Source organism: Centruroides sculpturatus, unplaced genomic scaffold (assembly GCF_000671375.1).
Source record: "Centruroides sculpturatus isolate CEXI.00-Female unplaced genomic scaffold, Cexi_2.0 scaffold928, whole genome shotgun sequence".
In the NCBI taxonomy this organism is placed as follows: Eukaryota; Metazoa; Arthropoda; class Arachnida; order Scorpiones; family Buthidae; genus Centruroides; species Centruroides sculpturatus.
In genome coordinates, this window is record NW_019385137.1 from 313,399 (window position 1) to 336,543 (window position 23,145).

General features: G+C 30.8%; 2 protein-coding genes across 2 annotated transcripts in view; one reads left to right on the plus strand and one right to left on the minus strand.

The window, feature by feature from the left end:
• LOC111635293 (transmembrane protein 242-like) overlaps positions 1-4,864 on the minus strand; it is a 20,664-nt gene extending 15,800 nt beyond the window's left edge. The window contains exons 1-3 of the mRNA XM_023380222.1: positions 4,734-4,864; positions 4,553-4,653; positions 2,027-2,164 (exon numbers count right to left, since the gene is read on the minus strand). Of these exons, the coding sequence (XP_023235990.1) occupies positions 2,027-2,164; positions 4,553-4,653; positions 4,734-4,812 (318 nt within the window). The 5' untranslated portion in view covers positions 4,813-4,864. The remainder of the gene's footprint in view (positions 1-2,026; positions 2,165-4,552; positions 4,654-4,733) is intronic.
• Positions 4,865-7,683: 2,819 nt separating this feature from the next.
• Positions 7,684-23,145, plus strand: part of LOC111635297 (probable palmitoyltransferase ZDHHC14) — a 26,820-nt gene continuing 11,358 nt past the window's right edge. Inside the window, exon 1 of the mRNA XM_023380227.1 lies at positions 7,684-8,247. Within this exon, the coding sequence (XP_023235995.1) occupies positions 8,018-8,247 (230 nt within the window). The 5' untranslated portion in view covers positions 7,684-8,017. The remainder of the gene's footprint in view (positions 8,248-23,145) is intronic.

The following is a 23,145-nucleotide window of genomic DNA, read 5'->3' on the forward strand; positions in this document are numbered from 1 at the left end:
TAGTAACCGAATATTCGTTACATCACTACTTATAATTATTCTTAAATAGTTTTTAGATATAATCATGCATTCCTCATAATACTCCTTCTTTCTGATATAAATAGCCTATCTATCCTCAATAACCTAACCTTTATGGAAAAAAAATTTATTCAGTTAACTTGCTATTTGTTGAACATTCTCAAGATTGTTGGCAATTTTATTTTTTCAAGCTTTTTTATATTGAAGATATTATCTGTCTTCAATATAAAAAAAAAACGTGAAAAAATAAAAAATAAAAGCAAAGACTGAATAGTTGTTAGTTCATTTTTTGTGATAAAAATATTATACATATAATATGCTAATAGTGCTAAATATTATATGTATAATATTATATATATATTATTATATATAAATATTATATGTATAATATTTAGCACTATTAGCATTTGTAATCAGAACTAATTTCAATCTCTTTTGTGACAGCATTTCCAGGGCTTATTTATTTATTTTATTCCTTTTTACATCGTCTGTTGCATTGTTGGTAATTTGAATGAATGAACTAGCAATATTTTCTAGTGAAGTTTTGCTAAATTCAGCTGTTACAAGAATTATTGTTAATATTCCTTTCTTAATCTGGACAATGTAAATTTTTCAAGATTATATTTTTTTCTCAAAAAATACCATAAATCTTCACATAATGCTCATGTATACAGCCTCACTTAATTGCCCATTGCCCATTTAAATATCCTTGCTTAAATAAAATGTTTCTTTTTTAGTATTGTAGTACCCCCCAGTGGATGGTTTCCACTACACAATTTTGTCCAGCAAAATGGATTCATATAGGCTGCTATCTAGCAACAACCCGTTTACAGACATCAAAATTGCAAAAGAGAGCATTCCTATTTTTTGGCAGTATGGATGCTTATGGATAGAAGTCACCAAGCAACAGCCAATAGGAAACATTTTCTGTTCAAAGTTATGACAGCTTGCTTTTTCACCAGCTATCCATTTTATATGATTAGTTTTGAAGAGAATATTATGGTAAAAAAATAACAACATATAGACAAAAATTCTGGAAGAATTAGAAATTAAAGCCAAATAATCACTAATTACATTGGGCTATTTTTCCACAATTATATTTAATTAATTACTAAATAATTTGTCACTAGAGAGAGGGGATAGGTGCCATCTCTTATCAAATTTAATAATTATAATTAAATTTATAAGATGAGGGTGCTGAAGGTGGGGATACCTTCAGCACCCTCAACAACTTGATATAACCATCCTTGGTTACTTAACCAAGGATGGTTATATCATACTTAAATATTTCTGGAAGAAGAGATTTGACTGGAGGCTTGGGTAGTGTAACTGGCAATGCATCTGCATGGTAACTGGGAGTTGTGGGTTCGAGTCCCACTCCAGGCCAATTCTTTTCTTCCAGAATATTCTAAATTAATTATTAAATATTAATTTAATTAATTATTAAATTTAATATGAGATGGCTCTTAACACCTCCCTCTAATGACAAATTATTTAGTAATTAATTAAATATAACCATGAAAAAGTAGCCCGATGTAATCTGGTGGTTGCTTGGCTTTACAAATTTATAGGATTTTGTGATGTTTGTTCATGAATTAGAAATTGTTGGTTATTCTAATCTCATCTGATATTGAACAGAATACTACTAGTGTAATCAAGTATCTGTTTTGCTATTCTGTAATGGTTGTGATTAAAGCAGATGAAACTTCCACATAATTTCCTACAGATGATTATGTGGAATATTTTCCAATAAAAATTACATTTAAAACAGAGGTGCATCAAGTAATTGCTCAAAAGCAATTATGTAAGGACTTATGATAATTATCTTTGTTTCTTTAATTTTATAGCAATAAAATTATGATCATTAAAGTGTCTATCTCATGGAAATGACCTGAGTAAACTTTATAAAGCTATCTATGTTTTATCCAAATAAAAATATTGTTCGACTTTTCAAGAAAATTAACATTTATAGGAAGTCTGCAAATAAAATATTAAGTTTAATACTTACATTCTGTACACCTAATGCTTTCCACACTGCATAACAAAATAAACTGAAACCTGTTGTAGCATATAATGTCCCCCAACCTAATGCTCTTAATGCCAAAGAACCTCCACTTTCAGGAATATCTGGGCTTCTTATTATCCCCTTTAAATAATAACAATAATAATATTTTTAAAGTATATTTTAAATGTATAAATGAAATTACAAGATTTTTAAAATATGCTTTTTAAATTTATTACACATTATATAAATAAAATTTATCATAAATATACTTATTATTAAAAATACTCATATATCAAACTTACTGTTGTTGTTGTTATTTTAAATTAATATGGATCTGTAAACAAATAGTCTTTGGACTTAAAAAATATTTTGGTAATAAATATTGCAATAGATTATTAAAAACTAGTGAATGCTTTACATTATCTTTCTCTATCTACCTTTAAATTATATAATGTAATTTCGTTTTTCTTCATACAAAATACGAATTCAAATTATTATGAACAACAGTTTCTATGATGATAAATTTTCAAAATTAGTTTTGTAAATATAAATCAGTAATAGAACAGAGTAACACAGAGGAAAAATGAAATATTTTCATAATGTAATAATTTTTTCCCCCATATAGTTTCAATTCTCAAGGTAGAGTTAGCTTTCCATAGTCAAATTAAGGCAAATAAAATAATTATATCATTATTTGCGTTGATCATGTTACAAAATAAATGATTTCTATAAAATTAATAATGTGATTAAATATAACCTTTATCAAAACTAGTTTTGGTAAATATTACTATTGTCATACATTTTTCAGTCCTAAATAAATAAAAATATTACAATTTAATTTATACCACAAAAAGTTGGGAAAAAATATTCAAGTCGTATGTCTTAAATTAGGTTATTTTAATTAATTATTACTGTATATATCTTTAATTGACTGTTGTCTATAAATTACTTTAGTAGTAAGGCTTCTAAAGTTTTTTTTAAATCAGTGATTCAATATTTTAAGATGAAACAAAGTACTTAAAAGATAGTATGCATAAAAAATTAAAGTGATTTATAAACTTTTTTTATCATAATCAAAAACTTTACATCTTAATAATGAAATTAGAAATCAGCATATTTACCATATCATATCTGAAATAAAAAATTGTAAAATATTTTTGTTCAATGAAAATGATGAATAACGATTGAGTTTAGAGTAGAGAATCGCATCTAAATGCAAAATTTCTAGCAAAGAAATGCTTAGTTTCAATGTTCAAACGTTTTCAGCTGCTATTTTATTGGTCCTCTTTAGGAAATATAAAATGTTCAAACATTGAAGTTAAGCATTTCTGGAAATTTTGCATTTTGGTACAATACTCTACACTACACATACANCTTTTTTAAAAAAACTCTTTCCACTCTGTGGGTACTAAAAGGGTTTTTTTTAAAAAAAGAAAGCTCATTATGGATTCCGCTAGGCTCATAATAAAGTGGCCTTGTAGTGAGAGTCAGGGGCCGATATATTCCCGAGTGGGTACTGTACCCCTCCGGACACCTGGGGTACACTACCCAGCTACAACAAACAGCAATTAGTTGCTGAGCTGCAAGGAACTTTTTTAGGTAATATATTAAAATAGAAAAAGTTTTAAAAGCATACCTTGCTTTTTTGGGGGGCTGGATATCATCACAGAGCAAAAATATAACAATATACAACGGCGATTCTGTGTTGAGCCATCTATTCTCTCTGATAGAATTTGTCCGGCATGTTGCCTGAGGTTTTTAGTCTGCGGCGGTTAGCAACGGCTCTATGGTCTCCTCCCCATGATGGAGCTAAAAGGAAAGGAAAGCAATGGAATTGTTTGGCTAGACACACGGGGATTACCCCGTGTGTCAAGCCAAACAATTCCACACTGCTCACACAACAAGAAACAATGCCACACTGAGCAGAAAAACAGGAGGGTCACCCTTTGTTTTCATAAAATTAGTAGTGAGGTCACATGGGCAAACTGGTTAAATCCGAGGTAACCGACAAACACCAAGACAAATTTTTTGTAGAAAAAATCAATGATAATCGAAATCTCACAATACCTGCACCTGGTAAAATCTACAGTTCAGTTAAATTACGCAGTGTCTGCTCCTTCCTATCAGATACTTCAACAAGAAAGCATTTCCCAGTTACTGCCTCTATACGACCAAACACCCAATGTCCCTATCTCTATAGTCTCGTTATATTTTTGGTGGAAAGATTTCGATTCATCTACTTCTGCAACAATTGGTTTCCCGCTGTTGGGATCAAATAAAAAATTTCCTTTGGAATAGTCGAGTCCACTTAATAGCATGGCATCAGGAATGGAGCTTTTCGGGGCTTATAGTTATAGGATTTGATTCTGTTCTTGAATGTTTTGTCCTAATATTCGGCATGTCCTACTAACTGATTGGGCTAATAACTGTAACTGACTGTATTTAGATGATTATCAATTACTGGGTCCTTTTAAAACCATCATTTTCAAATCCATTACTATTCCATATATTTTACCTATTTGTACATACCTTTAGAAATAACGTTGGCTCTTTCTTTTTTGCTATTGCTAATGTTAAACCAAATCCAAACAAAATAGATGCTCCTGTAATAGATCCTAAGAATATTCCACCTGATCATAAAACAAGTTATATAAATATACATGTAAATTTATTTTTATTAAAATTTTAAACATTCTATAGCATTCTCTACTTAATATTTTTTCTGATTTCTTTTTCTTTTCTTCCTTATTAATTTGTTCTAACAAATCATGCGAATCCCTCCTCTCCATCGTGTGAAATATTTACAAAAATAGTTTTTTCATTTGAATGCAGATGACGCTGTTGAAGGAATAGGTTGTAGTGTTGCCATTTATTTTCAATTAAAATGTTTACAAGAAAGAACTGTGATGTTAAAAACTTATCAAACCGTTCTGTTACAAATAATCATTTTCTGATATTTATGTTAATTTTTTAACATGTATTCAAAATTTTGCGTCGAAAATTTAGATGATGTTTTTTTATTACGGAGATAATATATAAGGTGATCATAATTAAAGGGTACGTGTTCAGAGTTCGCTGTAAAAATAACTATTACGCAAATCTCAGTCAATTTTGGTAATACTGTCCTGAGTACGTGGTTCGATTTTCGAGAAAATTTTGACTTCAAAATTCAGCTGCTAGGACGAAAATTACCGTTGCTATTTCCTTAAAACGTGCACATTACGAACGTTTTAAACAAATTTCGGGTATAAAACTTCTTCACAATTCTTCGACAGATGAAGTCTTGATGCTCACTACGAGATTGCTCGTTACTGTTAAACTCTTCTATCAACGAAACAGCAATGCCATGTGTGCATTTATCTTAAAAATAATTGACCACTTGGCCAGAAGGACGGAAAAAAAAATTCGTCCGTCTGGCCAAAAATATAACAATATACAACGGCGATTCTGTGTTGAGGCATCTATTCTCTCTGATAGAATTTGTCCGGCATGTTGCCTGAGGTTTTTAGTCTGCGGCGGTTAGCAACGGCTCTATGGCCTCCTCAAGTCCGTCTGGCCAATATGGATATGCGCGCACTAAGCGGGTGGGCAGATAGAGAGGACGCAAAGGAAAAAATTCTCTCATTCTCGAGAAGGCAAACACTTCCTCCCGCAAACCTTAAACCGCTAACTCACTAACCTGGTGCCAAGCTGTCGAAACCTTCTGACACTTCACTCGTTAAACAGAAATCATTTTTTGTTTCCTTTTGTTTTCTTTATGAGAAGGACACTATCATTTATGCACATTTCTCTTGCATGACAGACTAGGTTTTCCTAGAACAAACTATGAAGAATTACATAATTTACAACATTCTCTTCTAATAACAGGTAGCTCACTACCACTAATTCTTTATTAACATTACTCATACCGGAAAAAAAAGCATTTCGTTTGAATACTTTCACACTTTATTTTGCGCTAAATTCCGCTCGATTCTCCATTGCAATGCGACTACGTATGCGCCACCGATGCGATTCAGTCCGATCTGCTCTAGTATGCGCTTTCCTTAAAGGTAAGCGCACATTAAAAACAAACGGTTTACACCAATATTTGGGACTCTCCGACGTCACAGGGAGTCCCAAATATTGATGTAAAGTCTGTCTCAGATTTTACCTTTACTGAAGAGGAATCGACAAGAATTCTGATCAGAAATAGATATAAAATACCTGGAAATAAAATCGTATTCTGACTTGTGAGTAATTCTTAAACTCGAGTGAACGTTGGATCCGAAAAACAATATTTCGGTTTATTTGTCCAAAAAACCTCTATTAAGTGGTTGTTAAAGTTTATGTAAATTGTTGACGTTATCTAGAAATACTAATTCCCTTACAGCCCTCAACTTTTTTAAAAAAACTCTTTCCACTCTGTGGGTACTAAAAGGGTTTTTTTTAAAAAAAGAAAGCTCATTATGGATTCCGCTAGGCTCATAATAAAGTGGCCTTGTAGTGAGAGTCAGGGGCCGATATATTCCCGAGTGGGTACTGTACCCCTCCGGACACCTGGGGTACACTACCCAGCTACAACAAACAGCAATTAGTTGCTGAGCTGCAAGGAACTTTTTTAGGTAATATATTAAAATAGAAAAAGTTTTAAAAGCATACCTTGCTTTTTTGGGGGCTGGATATCATCACAGAGCAAAAATATAACAATATACAACGGCGATTCTGTGTTGAGCCATCTATTCTCTCTGATAGAATTTGTCCGGCATGTTGCCTGAGGTTTTTAGTCTGCGGCGGTTAGCAACGGCTCTATGGTCTCCTCAAGTCATAGCGTGTTTAAAAAGACGACAAGTTGTGTGGCTTTTGCTGGCAATAATAAATTAACGCAAGAAAATCGGTTTAATTTAATTGACTAGTTGTAAAAATATCAATATATTTTTAAATGCAGCATACAATACTGTATATATAGTTGTTAATTTTTTTTAAAATTCATTTATTTTATTAAAATAATTATTACCACATGATATCTTTTAACTTGCTTATTCCTTCTCCTATGTGGTCTTTTGTGATCTTTTCTCATACCCCTTCTTCTCCTAAACCCGGGACATATGGTCTGGGACATGAACCTTAATCAAAATCGTTTACTTCAACGGTATCCAAAAGTTATTGAAAGAACACATAATTAACTATTTAAAAATTGACGAAATATAGCTATTATCCCTGCTTCTTGAAAACAATTAGGCGTATTGCTTACAATAGCTTTACTTTTCTATCTTGGCTGAGAAAAAACATAATTTTTCTTTTAGAAAAATGAAATAGGTCATAGATAGGGGACTGTAAATCGCATTACTTTCTATCAGCGACCTATTTAACAAATAAATGAATTTATTCTTATTTCCTATTTTGGTCTTATATTAACTTTTAATTTATTTTTCGATTTTTTAAATCACATTTTTTATTTTTGATAAAAATTAGAAATAATAGTAATAATTTCACGCTTGAAATAAGTAAACAGAATTATTTTAAATTAATTTTTTAAAATAAAAATCCATTAGGTAAAATATTAAAATAGCAACAGATTATAATTAAAAATTGATAATTAAAGCGATAAAATTTCGAGAAAATAAAAAATTCAGTAGTTTAGGCGCGGTAAAGGATGACAGAATACCGCAGAGTATATTTATAGCGCATGCTCCGTTGGTGTGTTTGGAGGGAATCCATTTTTTGTGGCGGAATGTCATCGTCGGAAAAATACATCTGATAAAATCGCTAGTTTTCTACTATTTAAGTTGTATTTGACGATTTTTTTAGAACTGAAAATACATTTTTTGAATATAAAAAAGTGCACGTTTCATAAAAATTGAATAAAATTGGGTAAGAATATTAAGATGTTGTATATGACGAGATAGTGGAATGGAGTGATGTAAGCTGATAATTTGCTCAAGAGAAATATAATGATTTTTTTTGCTCTCATGTTTTAATTGCAAGAGCAATGGTGGGAAAATTGAATATTTCCAAATGGACCAATCTTACGACTCAATGGTGAAACCTCAAAACGCGTTGAATTATTGTGTCGTATCCCCGTCCACTGTCGAGATGCAGCACGTTGTTGTGAGGAAATGGGAAGTGTTTCCAGGCAGGAACAAGTTTTACTGCGATGGCAGAATAATGATGGCAAGGCAGACTGGAGTCTTTTACTTCACTGTTGGCCTCATCATAATTACTTGCACTTTGTTTTTTATATTTGAGTAAGTCACTTTTCTCATTCTCTCTTTCAATTTACTATGTTATAATAATAAACTTTTACCTAAACTTTAACATAATTGTTTTGATTTTCAGTATTTTGTCTAAATTTGATTATAAAAGATTGTTTTGAAAGATAAAATGCTTGATGATTGTTTTTCTCAATAGATAGATTGAAAGTGAATTCTCTTTAGTTAAAATATTAATTTAATTTTAGATATTTTTGACTGCTTCGTGATAATATTCGTCAATGTTGTGAATTGAAACAGCAATAATAGAAACTATTTTGAAAAGAAATATGAGACATTTTCTGAATGTCATGCTTGGATGATATCTTATCAACTTTTATGTAAATACTAACAGATGAGTTCAGCGTTGCTTGGACAAAAAGTAATGATAGCAAAGATTAAGATTATTAGATTATAGCCAATCTTACCTGTTTTTACTGAATGCAAGAATTATATCCCCCTCTTCCGAGACTAATTAGAGAATTTTTAGATATCTGCTTACCATACCGATATAATGATAAACAAGACTCACTGCAACCACTAACTGGTATGTAGTACCACTAAGTGATGAATAATAAACATTTTCGTAACTCTTTCTGAGTTTTTCTTCAGGTTTTACTAAATTCAAAAAAATAAGCTGGATTCTTCCAGAATTATTCATGAATATAAATTCGAACATAAAAGCAAACATTAAGACAAAGAGTTCAAATAAAGCAAACTTATACGCATGCACTCCCTGTGTCAACTTTATATACATTGGAACACTAAATATTGTAAAGTACTATTTTTAATTTGTTGCTCTACAATGATATTTTTCTTAGAGCCGGGACCTAACGGGTACTTTACGCGGGTTCGCGTTTGTTAGTTGCCAGGCCTGGACTTTTAGCGTGCACCGAAATAAATTAAGGACAAAGTTAGTCACAAAAAAATCTCAATAATAAATGTTTAATCAAGTTTAACCAATACTATGTACAAGATTTATAAACAAACAACAAATTTATTAATCAAAATTCAAATCACAAATCAACCCGACAAACTTAAGTCTTATTCTAACTTAGAACTATTCCCCTTGGAATTCCGACNTCAAAAGTAAAACAGACTTCTTTCTGATAGATTGCTTTTGACTTAAAAAGCTAAAAATCAATTTACAATTTCTGATGTCAAAGTTACGGTAAACTGTGTGTGAAATAGTTAAAGAATATAAAAATTATGTATTCCAGAAATTTGGCTATACTGTATTGTAAAAACTCCCTACCTTGACATTAACCCAGCAAAGTGATGTACAGAAAAATATAAACTCTCTTGGTCTACTTCTAAATCCTGCTTCAGATCACAAATTTCAAATAGATGGAATGCCTAACACTTTGATGTTTGAATATGTCAAATGCAGAAGAGCTTGCACTTAAATTCAAATTAAAATCTTCTAAAATTGATCAATAGAATTTGTCCAAGTGTAGAAGTTGTAAATCGGTTTCCATAATGACATATCAAACACGGTCTGTCACACTATCCATTTTACATCTTCTGCACTTGGACACATCCTATTGGTCAATTTTAGAGGATTTTAAATTTGACTTTAAGTGTAAGCTCTTTTGCGTTTGACACATTTGAACATTGACATGTTGGGTGCCGCTCGGGCGTGCACGTGAGTGCAATGCTAGCTATGGCGCTATTGTTTTGTCGTCGGTGAGTTGGTTAATCTTTTATCTTCTCGTTTTGAATGTTAGGGTGGTGGGTGAGGAAACCTTCGTCCTAACCAAACATAAGCCCCAAACAAAAATATAATAAAGCAAAGTAAAAGTAAACTAAAAATAAAACACGGACTTGGTTCCTTACAATATCATTGAGAATTTTTAGAAGGGTCTAAAAATATGTTCAATATCCCACATAAATACAAAAGAGGCATCTAAAATAGTACAGTAGAAGCTGCATTCTTTGGTGTAATTGTTAATCCTCTCCCTCTCCCCTGCAGTGGGAATTTCAAATCCCTTTTTAATGTGCATTCTCATGGCATACCATATTAAAACACAATGAAAAACACAAAAAACTGCATCTAAAATAGGATAATAGAAACCAAGTTCTTCACTGTAGACTTAATTCCGTCCCTCTCCCCATGGGGGAATTTTGAAAAATTCCTTCTTAGGGTACATTACGAGAACATACACTGTGTACCAAATTTCAACCTTTAACTCCTAACTGTTTGGGTACTGTGCTTATTATTATCATTATCAATCCATCTCAATTATATTATAAGATTATAAAATATTTATGAACATTTAGTCAAAAATTTTTAAAATTATAAAGAATTTATAAATAATTAAAAGTAGTCATTTTAAATTTTGTTTTTCATTTTGATAATTCACTGGATTGAAATTAAAACAAAAATTATTACGTGACTGAAATCTGTCAAATAATTTGATTTATAATTTTCAGATTTTATTGTATGTAAAAAACATAAGACAATAAAATAAATACAATAAATATTATACAGTAAAAACAATAAATACAACAAATATTAAATACTGTTTTAGGTGTTTAATATTTATTGTATTTATTTTTGTGGTGATAAATAGTTAAGTATGTGTTCTTTAATTTTTGTTTGTTAGTTTAAAAAAAACTGATAAAATATTGGAGGTTTGTATTTTGTGTATGTTGTAAACAAATGATTAATTAGTTTTCTATATTCAAATAAAATTTCTTTAATTAATTGTACAGTAATATCAATATTTTATGATTTGATAATTTATACAAACATTTTAAGTAAGAATTCATTTTATAGCTTAATTTTCTGGCAATAGTTAGCTTAACTATTTAAATGTAGTTATGAATGAACTTCAATTTTTTTCTTTTCCTCTTATTCATTCTTTTTTCAAATTTACAAAACAGTAATCCTGAATTTTCTGACTATTAAATTTTCATTGGAAAAATTGACACATTTAATTTCTTAAATTCTTTATAAACTTGATATTTTAATACAACATACTGTCTTTACAACAAATTTCTATTGATTGAATTTTCTTTATCATAGTCTTTTATCCATTTTGTTAATTTGATACAATTCTTTAAGAACATTTTTTTTAATGATTAATTTATTATAAGAATTTGGCAACTTTTCTACTTTGTTATTCACTTGGACACAACAAAGTTACAAAAGCCGTTGCACAAAGTGCACATGGCAGCAAATGGCACTACTGACACTACTGAATGTTATTGGATTTTTGTTAATAAGGAAGCAAAGGTGTTTAGGAAAGTCTAGTGAAAGTTGGAGCTAGCTCCATTTTAATCCCTAGGAAAAAAAAAGGTTTCCTTTTGGAGAGTTGACAAAAAAAGGGATTTGGATTTTTTTGGGGACAATTTTTTAAAAAAAACAGAAAAAATTTAAATTTGAAGTAGTAAAATTTAGAAAAATTACTGGAATGGATGTTTATTACGTCTGTTTTATTATCTGTTATATTTGTTATCCCATCTACTTAAAATCCTAAGGCCAAAGTAACAAAGTGGATAACAAAACAGACATCAGTACATTTTGTTTTATTCTATTATTCACACTCTAGACTTAAATGGAAGAGTTAAGAAAGGCTAACAGAAGAAGCCACTTTGTCACATGATGTCTCAATAAACCTCACCGTCAACTCAGCGGAACTTCAAATGAAAATGTGTAAAGAGTTTTGCTTTTTTTTTTTCTGAGTTGATGATTTGGTTTATTGAGACATCATATAAACAATAAGTATAACATTAACAAATTCAACTTGTTCAAAAGTAAAACAGACTTCTTTCTGATAGATTGCTTTTGACTTAAAAAGCTAAAAATCAATTTACAATTTCTGATGTCAAAGTTACGGTAAACTGTGTGTGAAATAGTTAAAGAATATAAAAATTATGTATTCCAGAAATTTGGCTATACTGTATTGTAAAAACTCCCTACCTTGACATTAACCCAGCAAAGTGATGTACAGAAAAATATAAACTCTCTTGGTCTACTTCTAAATCCTGCTTCAGATCACAAATTTCAAATAGATGGAATGCCTAACACTTTGATGTTTGAATATGTCAAATGCAGAAGAGCTTGCACTTAAATTCAAATTAAAATCTTCTAAAATTGATCAATAGAATTTGTCCAAGTGTAGAAGTTGTAAATCGGTTTCCATAATGACATATCAAACACGGTCTGTCACACTATCCATTTTACATCTTCTGCACTTGGACACATCCTATTGGTCAATTTTAGAGGATTTTAAATTTGACTTTAAGTGTAAGCTCTTTTGCGTTTGACACATTTGAACATTGACATGTTGGGTGTTTTATCTATTTCAAATATATGACCTGAAGCAGGTCTTAGAAGTAGACTGAAAATGTTCATGTTTTTCTACATCACTCTGCTGGGTTAACGTCAAGATAAGTGGTTTCAAAATAGTTAAATGAAAAAAAATAAAATACTTTAACTATTCAAAATCCCTCATTTTTGCTATGTCAGTTACTTCCCTCTTCCCTCATTGCATTCATTGTTGAAGAAAAAAGGATTAATTTGCATAAAACTCTGAATTAATGTTGCATGACATTTATTAACCAAACTATTTGTAATTTTGAAGCTCTCCAACAGAAGAAACTCTTGGGAAATGATTACAAAACCTCTAAGATGGATTTTAGAAAATGTAAATTGTGATTACTTAGAATAGTGAAAAAACAAAATTAAATTAAAAAAAAACTTATTCTTCAAACGTGTTTCCTTTTTTTCCAAATTATGCTCCCGAAAACTTCAAACCCCATTTATTTCGTTAAATCTCCAAAAGAAAAACACGTTTCCTCATGAGTCCATTTGAAAGCATGGAGGGTGAAACACCTTCGTTTTTAATACAGAAAATGGTATTGAGCACACACCATTTGATGTTGCATTATGTACTGCATCTGAAGGTTGCAATCAATATAATGTGTGTGTACTTGCAGAATAATGCCGACAGACAGTTGTGGGGATTAGCTGGGGGTGTATTAGTATTTGGGGTTTAAAGTTATATATATTTTATTGCTTTCATGGAAACTGCAAAGAAGCATTTCTTTTTGTGGATAACAAAATGGAATAGCACCAAATTTCCTTAATTCTATAAGAAGTTATTAAAAGTACAGTGGTACCTCGCTTAAGAAGCAAAACAAATTGTGAAAAAATGACTTACTTAATGAGTGATGAGGAGAGAGGAAGTCTGAGATTGTGTGCATGTTCAATCAGTCTGTGTTTAGCACTCGTTCCTCTAGCATCTTAGTGTCACTTGTGATCACACATTTTTCCAAACTTGTGTTCACACATATTACATATAAACATCAACAACCATAGCCCATTATATAATAAACACATGCCAAATGATATGCCAAATTCTTGGGCTATATAAAGGCTATAATTAAATATTAGAAATTAATTTGATTAGAGGTAGGCAGTTATGCTGCCATCTCGTATTAAATTTAATGACAAATTCCGATAATTCCAGAAATGTCTAAATTAAAAATTAATTATTTTATAATTATTAAATTTAATATGATATGAAAGCATAACTGTCTACCTCTAGTCAAATTAATTTCTAATATTTAATTATAGCCTTTACATAGCCCAAGAATTTGGCATATTGTTTGGCATGTTTATCAGACATATTATTGTGATATTTTTTTTTTCTTTCTTTTTGTTTTCTGCAAATTGACTTTGCATTTCAGGTTGGTTCATTCCATGCTAGAAGAAAATATGATGATTCATGCTTTTTAACAATGTACTTTGTATAATTTTCTTTGAATAAATGTTATACATAAAATATTTGAATTTTTTTAAGCGTGGAACTGATTATTGTATTTTACATTAATTTATATGGGAAAAATTATTTTGCATTAAGAGTATGATTCTGGAACAAATTATGCTCATTAAGCAAGGTTCCACTGTATTACAAAGAAAACATTTCAAAATTAGAATTTCCATTTTAGCAGTTGAGAATGTGGTGACATCTTGATTCATCATACTTCGTGTTATGCAATGTATCTAATTAACCAATTATTTAATCATTGTAATTGTATTTTTTTTTATGGTTATTTAATGTATTATCTGTTTTGAAGCACAATGTTAAATGCTGCATTAGACATGTGCATATTTCTCAACATAGAACAGAAATTTAAAAGTTATATATTTTAAAAAAAATATTTGTTTACATCTGAGTTCTTTGAACATGAGGATGACCATTTAAAATGTTTGTTTTCATTTTATTTCTTTTAGTTTTGCTGGTTTATTGGTATTTACATCTAGTTGAGGTTATTTACATTAATTTATACCAGTAGTTTTGTAGAGATTGCTTTAATAATAATAATTAAATAATTGGAATAAATAGAAATTTAAAATAGGAATGAATTCACATAGGAGTAAATTGAAATTTTTCAAGTTATTTGAGACAAATGTAATCATAAGTGACCTTAATATCATATTAAAATAGTTTTAATAATATTTTTAAACCAGCTTTATTTTTTATTTTAATTAAGTTTATTATAAACTTTTTTTGACATAACTCGTTAATGTTCAAATTTTTTTAACATTGTAAAAAATTTATAAAGAAAGATATGAATTTTAAAAAATTGCTAGTTTTTATTTTACAGTAAAAAATCATGAATAATAATAATAATTCTCTTCTGTTAACAGAGTAATGGACAAATTTAAATAAAAATATATATTTTTGTTTCACATGACCTTAAATCATTTTCAAGGTCACATAAACAATCCCTTCATTCCTTATAAAGTTAAACTTGAAAATTGAGTAGTTCCAAGTGTATTTATTTGAATCCAAACAATGGTTTACATTAACAGTGCTCTTTTACTTTGTCTTTGGAACTTTTACATTACTTCTGTTAAAAAGTTACATCCTAAGTGATGTTAACAAAGATCCCATCAATTTTCTATGCATTTTTTTCTATGAGGAAGAACACGGAAGGTGTTCCGAAAACGTTTGTGCGTTAATATTTTACGATTTCGCATCGGTTACAGGCTTATGTAACTACATTAGTAAAATTAAAATATCATCAATACTTTTTGGAATAAAAAGGTTGCAAAGGACTTTTGACTCACCTTGTATATTGGATGTTACAAATAAAATAAACCAGTGCCATTACTTGAAAGTAACTTAAGGCAGGCAGATTGGACTAATTATGACCAAACAAGATTCAAGATATAGTACATGTCCAAAAGTTGACAAGTATATGTATTAAGAGCCTCAGGCTATGATGTCCAACAGGAGGTTTCTTGCCAAAGTTCTGTGGTATACAGGGTCAAAAATGGTGCCATGGGAAAGTATGTAAAAATCTAAACATTTACTCTAGGGTAATTTCTGATAACTCTCACTATTATCAAGTAAAGTAAACATGAACATGTAAGTCAGGAAAGGCAGACAAGAAGAAAAGCATGTGAACAGGTGCACTGAAATTAATTTTTCAATAGTTATAGAAATATTTAGTACGGTACTAAGATTTATCCTTTGCTTCTATTCTGTTACTTTAATCTGAATATGTTTAATCTTTTTTATATGTTTAATCTGTTTATATCTTTAATCTACACAGTTATTTTCTAGGAATTATCACATCCACATACTTTCTAATTACTAGCCAATCAACAACTTTATTTTACTCACAAATCAGATGCATTTCAGAAATTATAATGGGCCAGTTGAATAAAAAGTAATACTTTTACTACTACTATTCTAGTGTTTACTAGCAGTATGAGGAATAAAAGTTAATAAATGCTTTTACTAACAGTAAAAGATAGTAAAAGCAAAAGCTTGGTTTTATTCACACCAATTATAAAAACTAGTAAATGCTTATAAATCTGAATTAAATTAAGTAAAAGCATCCTTTTATAAGTAAATACTTCAAAATGTTGAAGATTAGCTCTATAGGTACTGTACGTAAAAAAACACAAGTAAAAGGTTTCATATTCATATATTTTTTTATTTTCAACAATGAGCTTCACTATATCCAACAATGTTGTCAAGAAAAACTAAGCAGTATAGACCTAGAAGCAATATGGTAACTTTGATTTTAGGAAATTATATCAATTTGACGAAGAGAACATGGAGTGGATCACCAACTATTAGAGGCAATCAAATGAAAACAAGACAGACTATATAACAAGTGTGGCATGGAAGTTGGTAATGCAGGTAGGTGTGTGTATAGAAGTGCCCTCAATTGGGAATCAGGAAGGAACAGTGTGAATGTTCACTGCTGTGCCATTTGTCTATTAGTGCTCAAAGTGAGGTCAGTGAGTCGTGTTTGCATTTGACATCACCATGGAGGACCACTTCTTGTTGACTTTCTGGAACACAGCAGTACATGGAAACTTTGCAAAAATTGAAGCATGCCATCAAATCTAAACGCCCAGGAATGTTGACAGACAACATCATTCTGTTGTAGGATAATGCCTGCCCACATGTTACCAAGGTTGTTTCAACTATGCTGCAGAAGTTTTGCTGGGAAGCCCTTACACATCCTCCATACAGTCCCAATTTCTCCCTATACGATTTCCATAGTTTTGGAGCCCCGAAGAAAGACATTCATGGCCGTCAATTTGCTTTGGATGAAAAGGTGCACACCTGGATACAATCATGGTTCCGTAGGTAACCACAAACATTTTTCTATGAAGGCATTGACCGTCTTGTCTCACAGTGGGATAAATGTATTAACAGTTATGGCGATTACTTTTGAAATAATAAACAGTTTACTTACTTTTTCCCATCTATCACGTTTTCAATTGACTGACCCTAATACTTTCTTGGTTGTAAAAATGAGATGATTTTACCTCCAAAACTAAAATGATATTTCTAAGATACATATCTGATCCAGGATTTCAGATGGGTTGTGAATGACATCAGCATTCACCCAAGTAATGTCAACAAGACTTAAGCAGGTAACTTTGAAAGTCTTACAGTATTATTTAAAGAAAACTGCTACAGTATTGTTTATATATTATTCATGTAGACCTTGTTTATAAAATAGGAGTTATTATACTGGTGTAGTTTTGAATTAGCGAAAAAAGGAAAACTTAATCAAAATAAGATAAAATATTTTTATTTTCACCTGTATACTTTATGAACATGGTCTATGTGATAAATATTTCAATTTTGTTTATATATTAAAGGACATAGAGCACAAAGAATTGAGATGCAGTACATTTATTGCTACATAGTTGTTGCAAAGGAATGGGACTGGATAAGGTTTCTGAAAACATTAGCAAAAACAAGACTGCAAAACAGAATTGGTGAAAACTATTCTAGATTCCAAAGTGTATTGGAGCATTTGACTACATGTGTGCATATCTTAACCTTGCCTTCATGCACAAAAATTTTTCAACAGAAAGAGTTTCAATGGTAAACGTTCAGGTCATATAATGCCTATGAGTGGTTTACTAGTGTTGATGCACATTGGTCTGGATGTGTTCATGACAGTTGAATTTGGAAATGCAGAAAGTAAAGTTATGAAGTCAAAGATGTATTTTTACTTGCAGATGTTGGCTACGGTATTGCACCATGGATGTCGAACGGTATTGCACCATGGCTGTCGATTCCCTAAAATGGCCCTAAGATTCCTGGGAAGAATACTTTAACAGTGTTTATGATGGAGCATGTTGTTATCAAATGATGTTTAGGGCAGGTGAAATGCAGGTTTCCTATTTTCATCTACATAATGAGATGTGTTGGTTCATTCACCTTCTTTAATCATTTATTGTTTTGTTCTCCACAACATATCAAAATACCTAAATGATGACTGCTTGGATTTTCCTGAAATATCACAGGATTGCAATGATTAAGATGATGATCCATGTGAGGAAAGTGAGACTCAAATTCAGAAATGAGGAAAAGATGTGAGGAAAATCATTGCTGACATTTTGTTTGCTTATCAATAAATTCTGTGATTTTTCTTCTTTGTCTTTTATAGTAAGAGGAAAAAAACCAAAGATGTAAATAGATTAAACTAAGTAAACTTTGTAAAAGAATAATTTTGAAAATAAAAGAATTATATATAATCTCAAGAGGCCCACCAGGAGACGAGTTTATAAAACCACTAAACATTAGTAGTTGGCGAGACACAAATGTACAACCAACAGGGCAACCAAATGGAGTTTTCTGGGTTTTCTTCATGTGTATTAGTAACTCCTAAGTAGGGACCAGTTTTCCATAACAGATCTCCTAGGAGAATTCTCCTTAGAAGAGCACCCATACATTGTGTTGCCTTAAATGAATACAACAAAACCAAACTATAAACTCAAAAAATATAATTGAGAAACTCGAACTTTATTATTTTGTAAGGAAGAGTTGTTTTCTTTATTTTTTTATAAAATGTTTTTAACCAATTTGCAAAGTTTCTGAATGTTCTGATGATTTGGAACTCGACAGCAATAAAAATACAGTTGGTGAGGGCAACACATTGAGTAGCCCCTTTATCCTTATGTATTTCAGTTGTTCAAGAAGCAACAATTGTTGTAACTTACCATTTGATAAGAATTTTGTTTCCTTTGTTTCCAGAAGAATACATTTTATTTTCATTTCCAGGGGGTGATGGTGGTGGCAGTACTGAGGGTATAAAAGACTGTTCTTCAGTTCTTTCTTCTTTTCATTATTAAATTTGCTTCAGTTTGACTGCTGGGGCCTGGACAGATTGGGCACTTATAATTAACAAAAATTAATTATTTGCTAGCTGAAAGTAACACAGCCAAAATGTCTTCACTGAACTCATCCTGCTAAATCAGGACAATTCTATTACCTTAATTGTTTACTTACCCACAGTATAATTTACAGTCAGGTTCATTTGTCTATCCAGTAAATCAAAAATCACTTTTTTCCATTCATTTAGCACAATTAGTTTATTCCCAATTTATTTAAGATCCATCATCATTTCTTTTAAGTCAGTTTTCACATTGTTCAACTTTGAGTTGTTTCTTATTCATCTCAATTACATGATTTTATCTACAGTTCTTCAATCATTTGTTGCAGGGTAATTTTTTTTTTTTTTTAAATAGCAAGAACCTATTACTTGGATAATAATAATCTATATATTTTTTAAAACATTCTCAAAGATGAGTTGGTTTCCTTTTTTACCTGGAAATGCCATTTTGATAGTGTTGCCAGTATTTACTTAAAAGCAGGGCCTAATTTGGCACACGGCAGGCAAGGCACTTGCCCAGGGCCCGTGATAGGTTTTATTTATATTTATAGTAATACAAACTTTGTAAAGAGACCCGTAAATATTATTTTGCCTAGGGCCCGCAAAGGTCTAAATTAGGCCTACTTAAAAGTATAAGTATTTACTAGCGAGGTTGCGGCTGACGTTTTCATCACAAAAATGTGAATGTCTAATGTTCAGCGCCACTATCCTGTAAGCCTAGAAGTTTGACAATGGTGTTTGGAATGTCAGAACACGAGATTCCCAACTCTAGAGCTTTATCACTTAATCTGTGACAGAAACCTTGCCGAAGAACTGCAGGCCTTCGCAAGGAAGACATTTTTGTAAAGGTGGGGAGATAAGCCAACCTCCCTCACCTACTTGCCGGAAAGCAACTGGCTCTATCTTGTACAAGTGTGACAAGAACACTGTATATATCTTAAATGTTGTATAATTTCTTTGTTGTTTGTTTAATGTATGTCTGTACTCAGTAATGTGACCATAGGGTTGGTGTCTTCTTGACACCGCGTCAGGATGTGACTCCACTGAATCTTGCAGGATTGGGAAATCGCGACTTTATGTCATGTGAGCAGTAGCGGGTGAGCGGTTGGATTCGGAGTTGAGGTGAGGAGAGAGACGAGGAAGTGATTCACTTGGATTCCATATTAACTAACAATAACAATTTTAATTATAACAAAAGAAAATACAGATATACTCAATATCAAGCATGACTGACGTTCCCATTAATTATTACTAGCCCGTTTGAGAGAGAGAGTTTACAAACGAATCGCGCGTTGATAAATATCTTGTAACTGAGTTGAAGATCGGTTATAGGATGACTTGATAAACCGTCGATGGAATGTTCAAGGCTCGATGAAATTGTTCTGGGTATTGTTAAGTAACAAGAACACTGCAATGTGGAGGCACTGAGGTGTGGATATGTGTCAGATATCCTTAAAGAGGCATGGTCTTTTTCATGATATTAATTTTTTTTTAGGCGACTTGGGAGGATGACTTCTGAGGACCACTTTTGAATTCTTGGGTTCCTTCTGGGTTTTTTCCGTGAGGTCAGGAGGTTGCTGTTAAGGACCTAGCATCCAATACTGGAATTTTATTGAACATTCTGGGTAACGCATTAATGACTAGATCGATCCTCCTCAACAAGGAACCAAATTCATTGGAAATAATTTTTATGAATTTTAGCCTAACTTGATAAAACGATCGAAGTTAGATGATGGAATTCCAAAATAATTAAAATTTAAAATAACACTTTATTGAGGGTCTGTTCGTCCCTCACAGTAAGATAATTAAAGGAAATGGTCTCCTTGTGGTGCCGCTAGCGGGACAAGGATGACTGATCCCCATACGGGGAAATGATGATCATTAAATGAAAAAAAAAGTCAGTGGAAGTATGCTCGACATTCCAAATGCCATTGTCAAACTTCTAGGCTTACAGGATGGGGGTGCTGAATGTCAAACATTCATGTTTTCGCGATGAAAATGTCGGTACTAATAAGTAAAAGTAAACTTTTATTCTATTCACAGCATAAAAAAAGTAAATACTTTTCCTTCAAAGCTTGTATTTAAAGTAAGTACTTTTACTGATAACTTTTATGCATTTACTACTATTTATTCAACCAGCACAATATTTCCGATTTCAGTGGACCTTGTTTAGCTTGTATGGAAGAAAATCCACTGAGGAGGTAAATGTAATTTCTGAAATTCATCTGGGAAAAATAAAGTTGTTGATTGGATAGGCATGTGATGTCCTAGAAAATAACTGTGTTAGTACTGGATCTTAACATGTAACCAGTTCAAACTTTATTAACTTCAATAAATAAAAATCAGCTCTATTTCTTATATCTAATTAGAAATGTAAACTTTGAAAATGCTGTAAATAAATACTGTAATGGGTAATAGGTCTTTGACAGGTATGAAATCAAATATAATGGATGTTTTTTATTGACATTTCTGCTGCATATATAAGATATATATATATATTATACACACACATATACATAATTACAAATAAATATATTTACACGTTTTAAAATGATAATTATGTATTTAAAATTTGAAGGTCATCAGTTAGAATTTTCATATAATATAATGTAGCTGTAGAATTTTTATTGCATTTAAACATGTAGCAGTACTGTATATCTTAATACTTTTCTCTAATATTAAATAAGCCAAATCTATAATTATTTTAGATTAATCATTATAATAAATACATTTCAGTATTTAAATGAAAAACTCCAAAATTAACACTGATATGTGCAAATTAACATCTTTTCTTACTTATTTCAGCAACATTATTCTGAATTAGACATTTTCAGTCACATTTAAAGGCCTCCTTCAAGTAAAAAGCTGTTCCATTTATCAAACATTCAAAAAATGGAGAAACATTCTACAAGTATTATGGATTTGATTTTTAAAAATTTACATTCTAAAGTAACCAGTATGGATTAATTCGTAGTTGTAAAATAAAGTAGAAAATTACTATTAAAATAAGGATAAATATAAAAAATAATACGATAAAGCATGATGCCCTTTCTTTGGAAATTACATAACCTAGATGTTACAAAACATTCATAATTTCATAGATTTAAAAACAACAAAGTGTGAAATATAACATAAGGTGAATTAGCTTATGAATTACAATATATAGCAAGTATTTCCAAACCTAGACTAAGGAGATGTAATCATTGTTGATGTAACTTTCATTTAGTTTAGCTTTATATATTTCTATGGCCTCAATTATTTGTAATTTTTCTCTATCAAAAATCACACACACTAGCCTGGCTTTATTCCAGCACCTCACCTCGGGACACCTCAGACTCCGATGCATATTGGGCCAATGTGGTGACAAAATAATTTGGATGTATCATATGTACGTTTTTTAATTCTCATATTTATATAACAAACTAACTGGATAAATATACTACGAATAAAACACACCTTTAATCATCCAGCAAATAAAAATTAATAAGATAAAATAAAAAAAAAATTTACACAATCGGCATTTTGATTCGGATCTTGTCTATGTGGGCGCAACGATGCGCAACTTGCAGCAATGTATTAAAGAGCATAAATATACGATTAATAAGAATTTCAGATGTGCTCGCTAGTACTTTCAACAGTTTACAACCGTCGTCTTCAGGCGAAATCGAATACCTTAAGAACGGACTAATCCCCAAGTGCATTTCTTTTAAATATGATTAATAAGAACCTTGACAAAATCATGCTATCGGCTTACGCAATACAATAGGACATTCAAGTCCATTGGGATTGTGTGGAAATAATTAAACCTACAACAAATTTATACACAATGAAATATCTAGAGAAATTGGAGATCTTTAAGGCACACAAGAAAACTGGTTGCATCAACCATAAGGATACAGACTCTTTACCTACCACATGGCAATCCTTTTACAAGAATTAATGACTATTTATTTTATTTTTATTAAGGGACATTTTTCAGCTTAATTTATATTTTTTCATTTATTTTATCCACTGCAGCTACTTTTCTGTTATTTATATTTTTATATTATATTTTTAATTTTGTATTTATGTTTTTTTTGTGTTCGATTTTATTCTATGATATGTTAACTGAAGAAGATTGTTAAGAAACGGTTGAAAACGTTTTTACTTTATTAATTTTTATTAGCTGGATTATTAAAGGTGTGTTTTATTAGTAGTATATTTATCCAGTTCGTTTGTTATATAAGT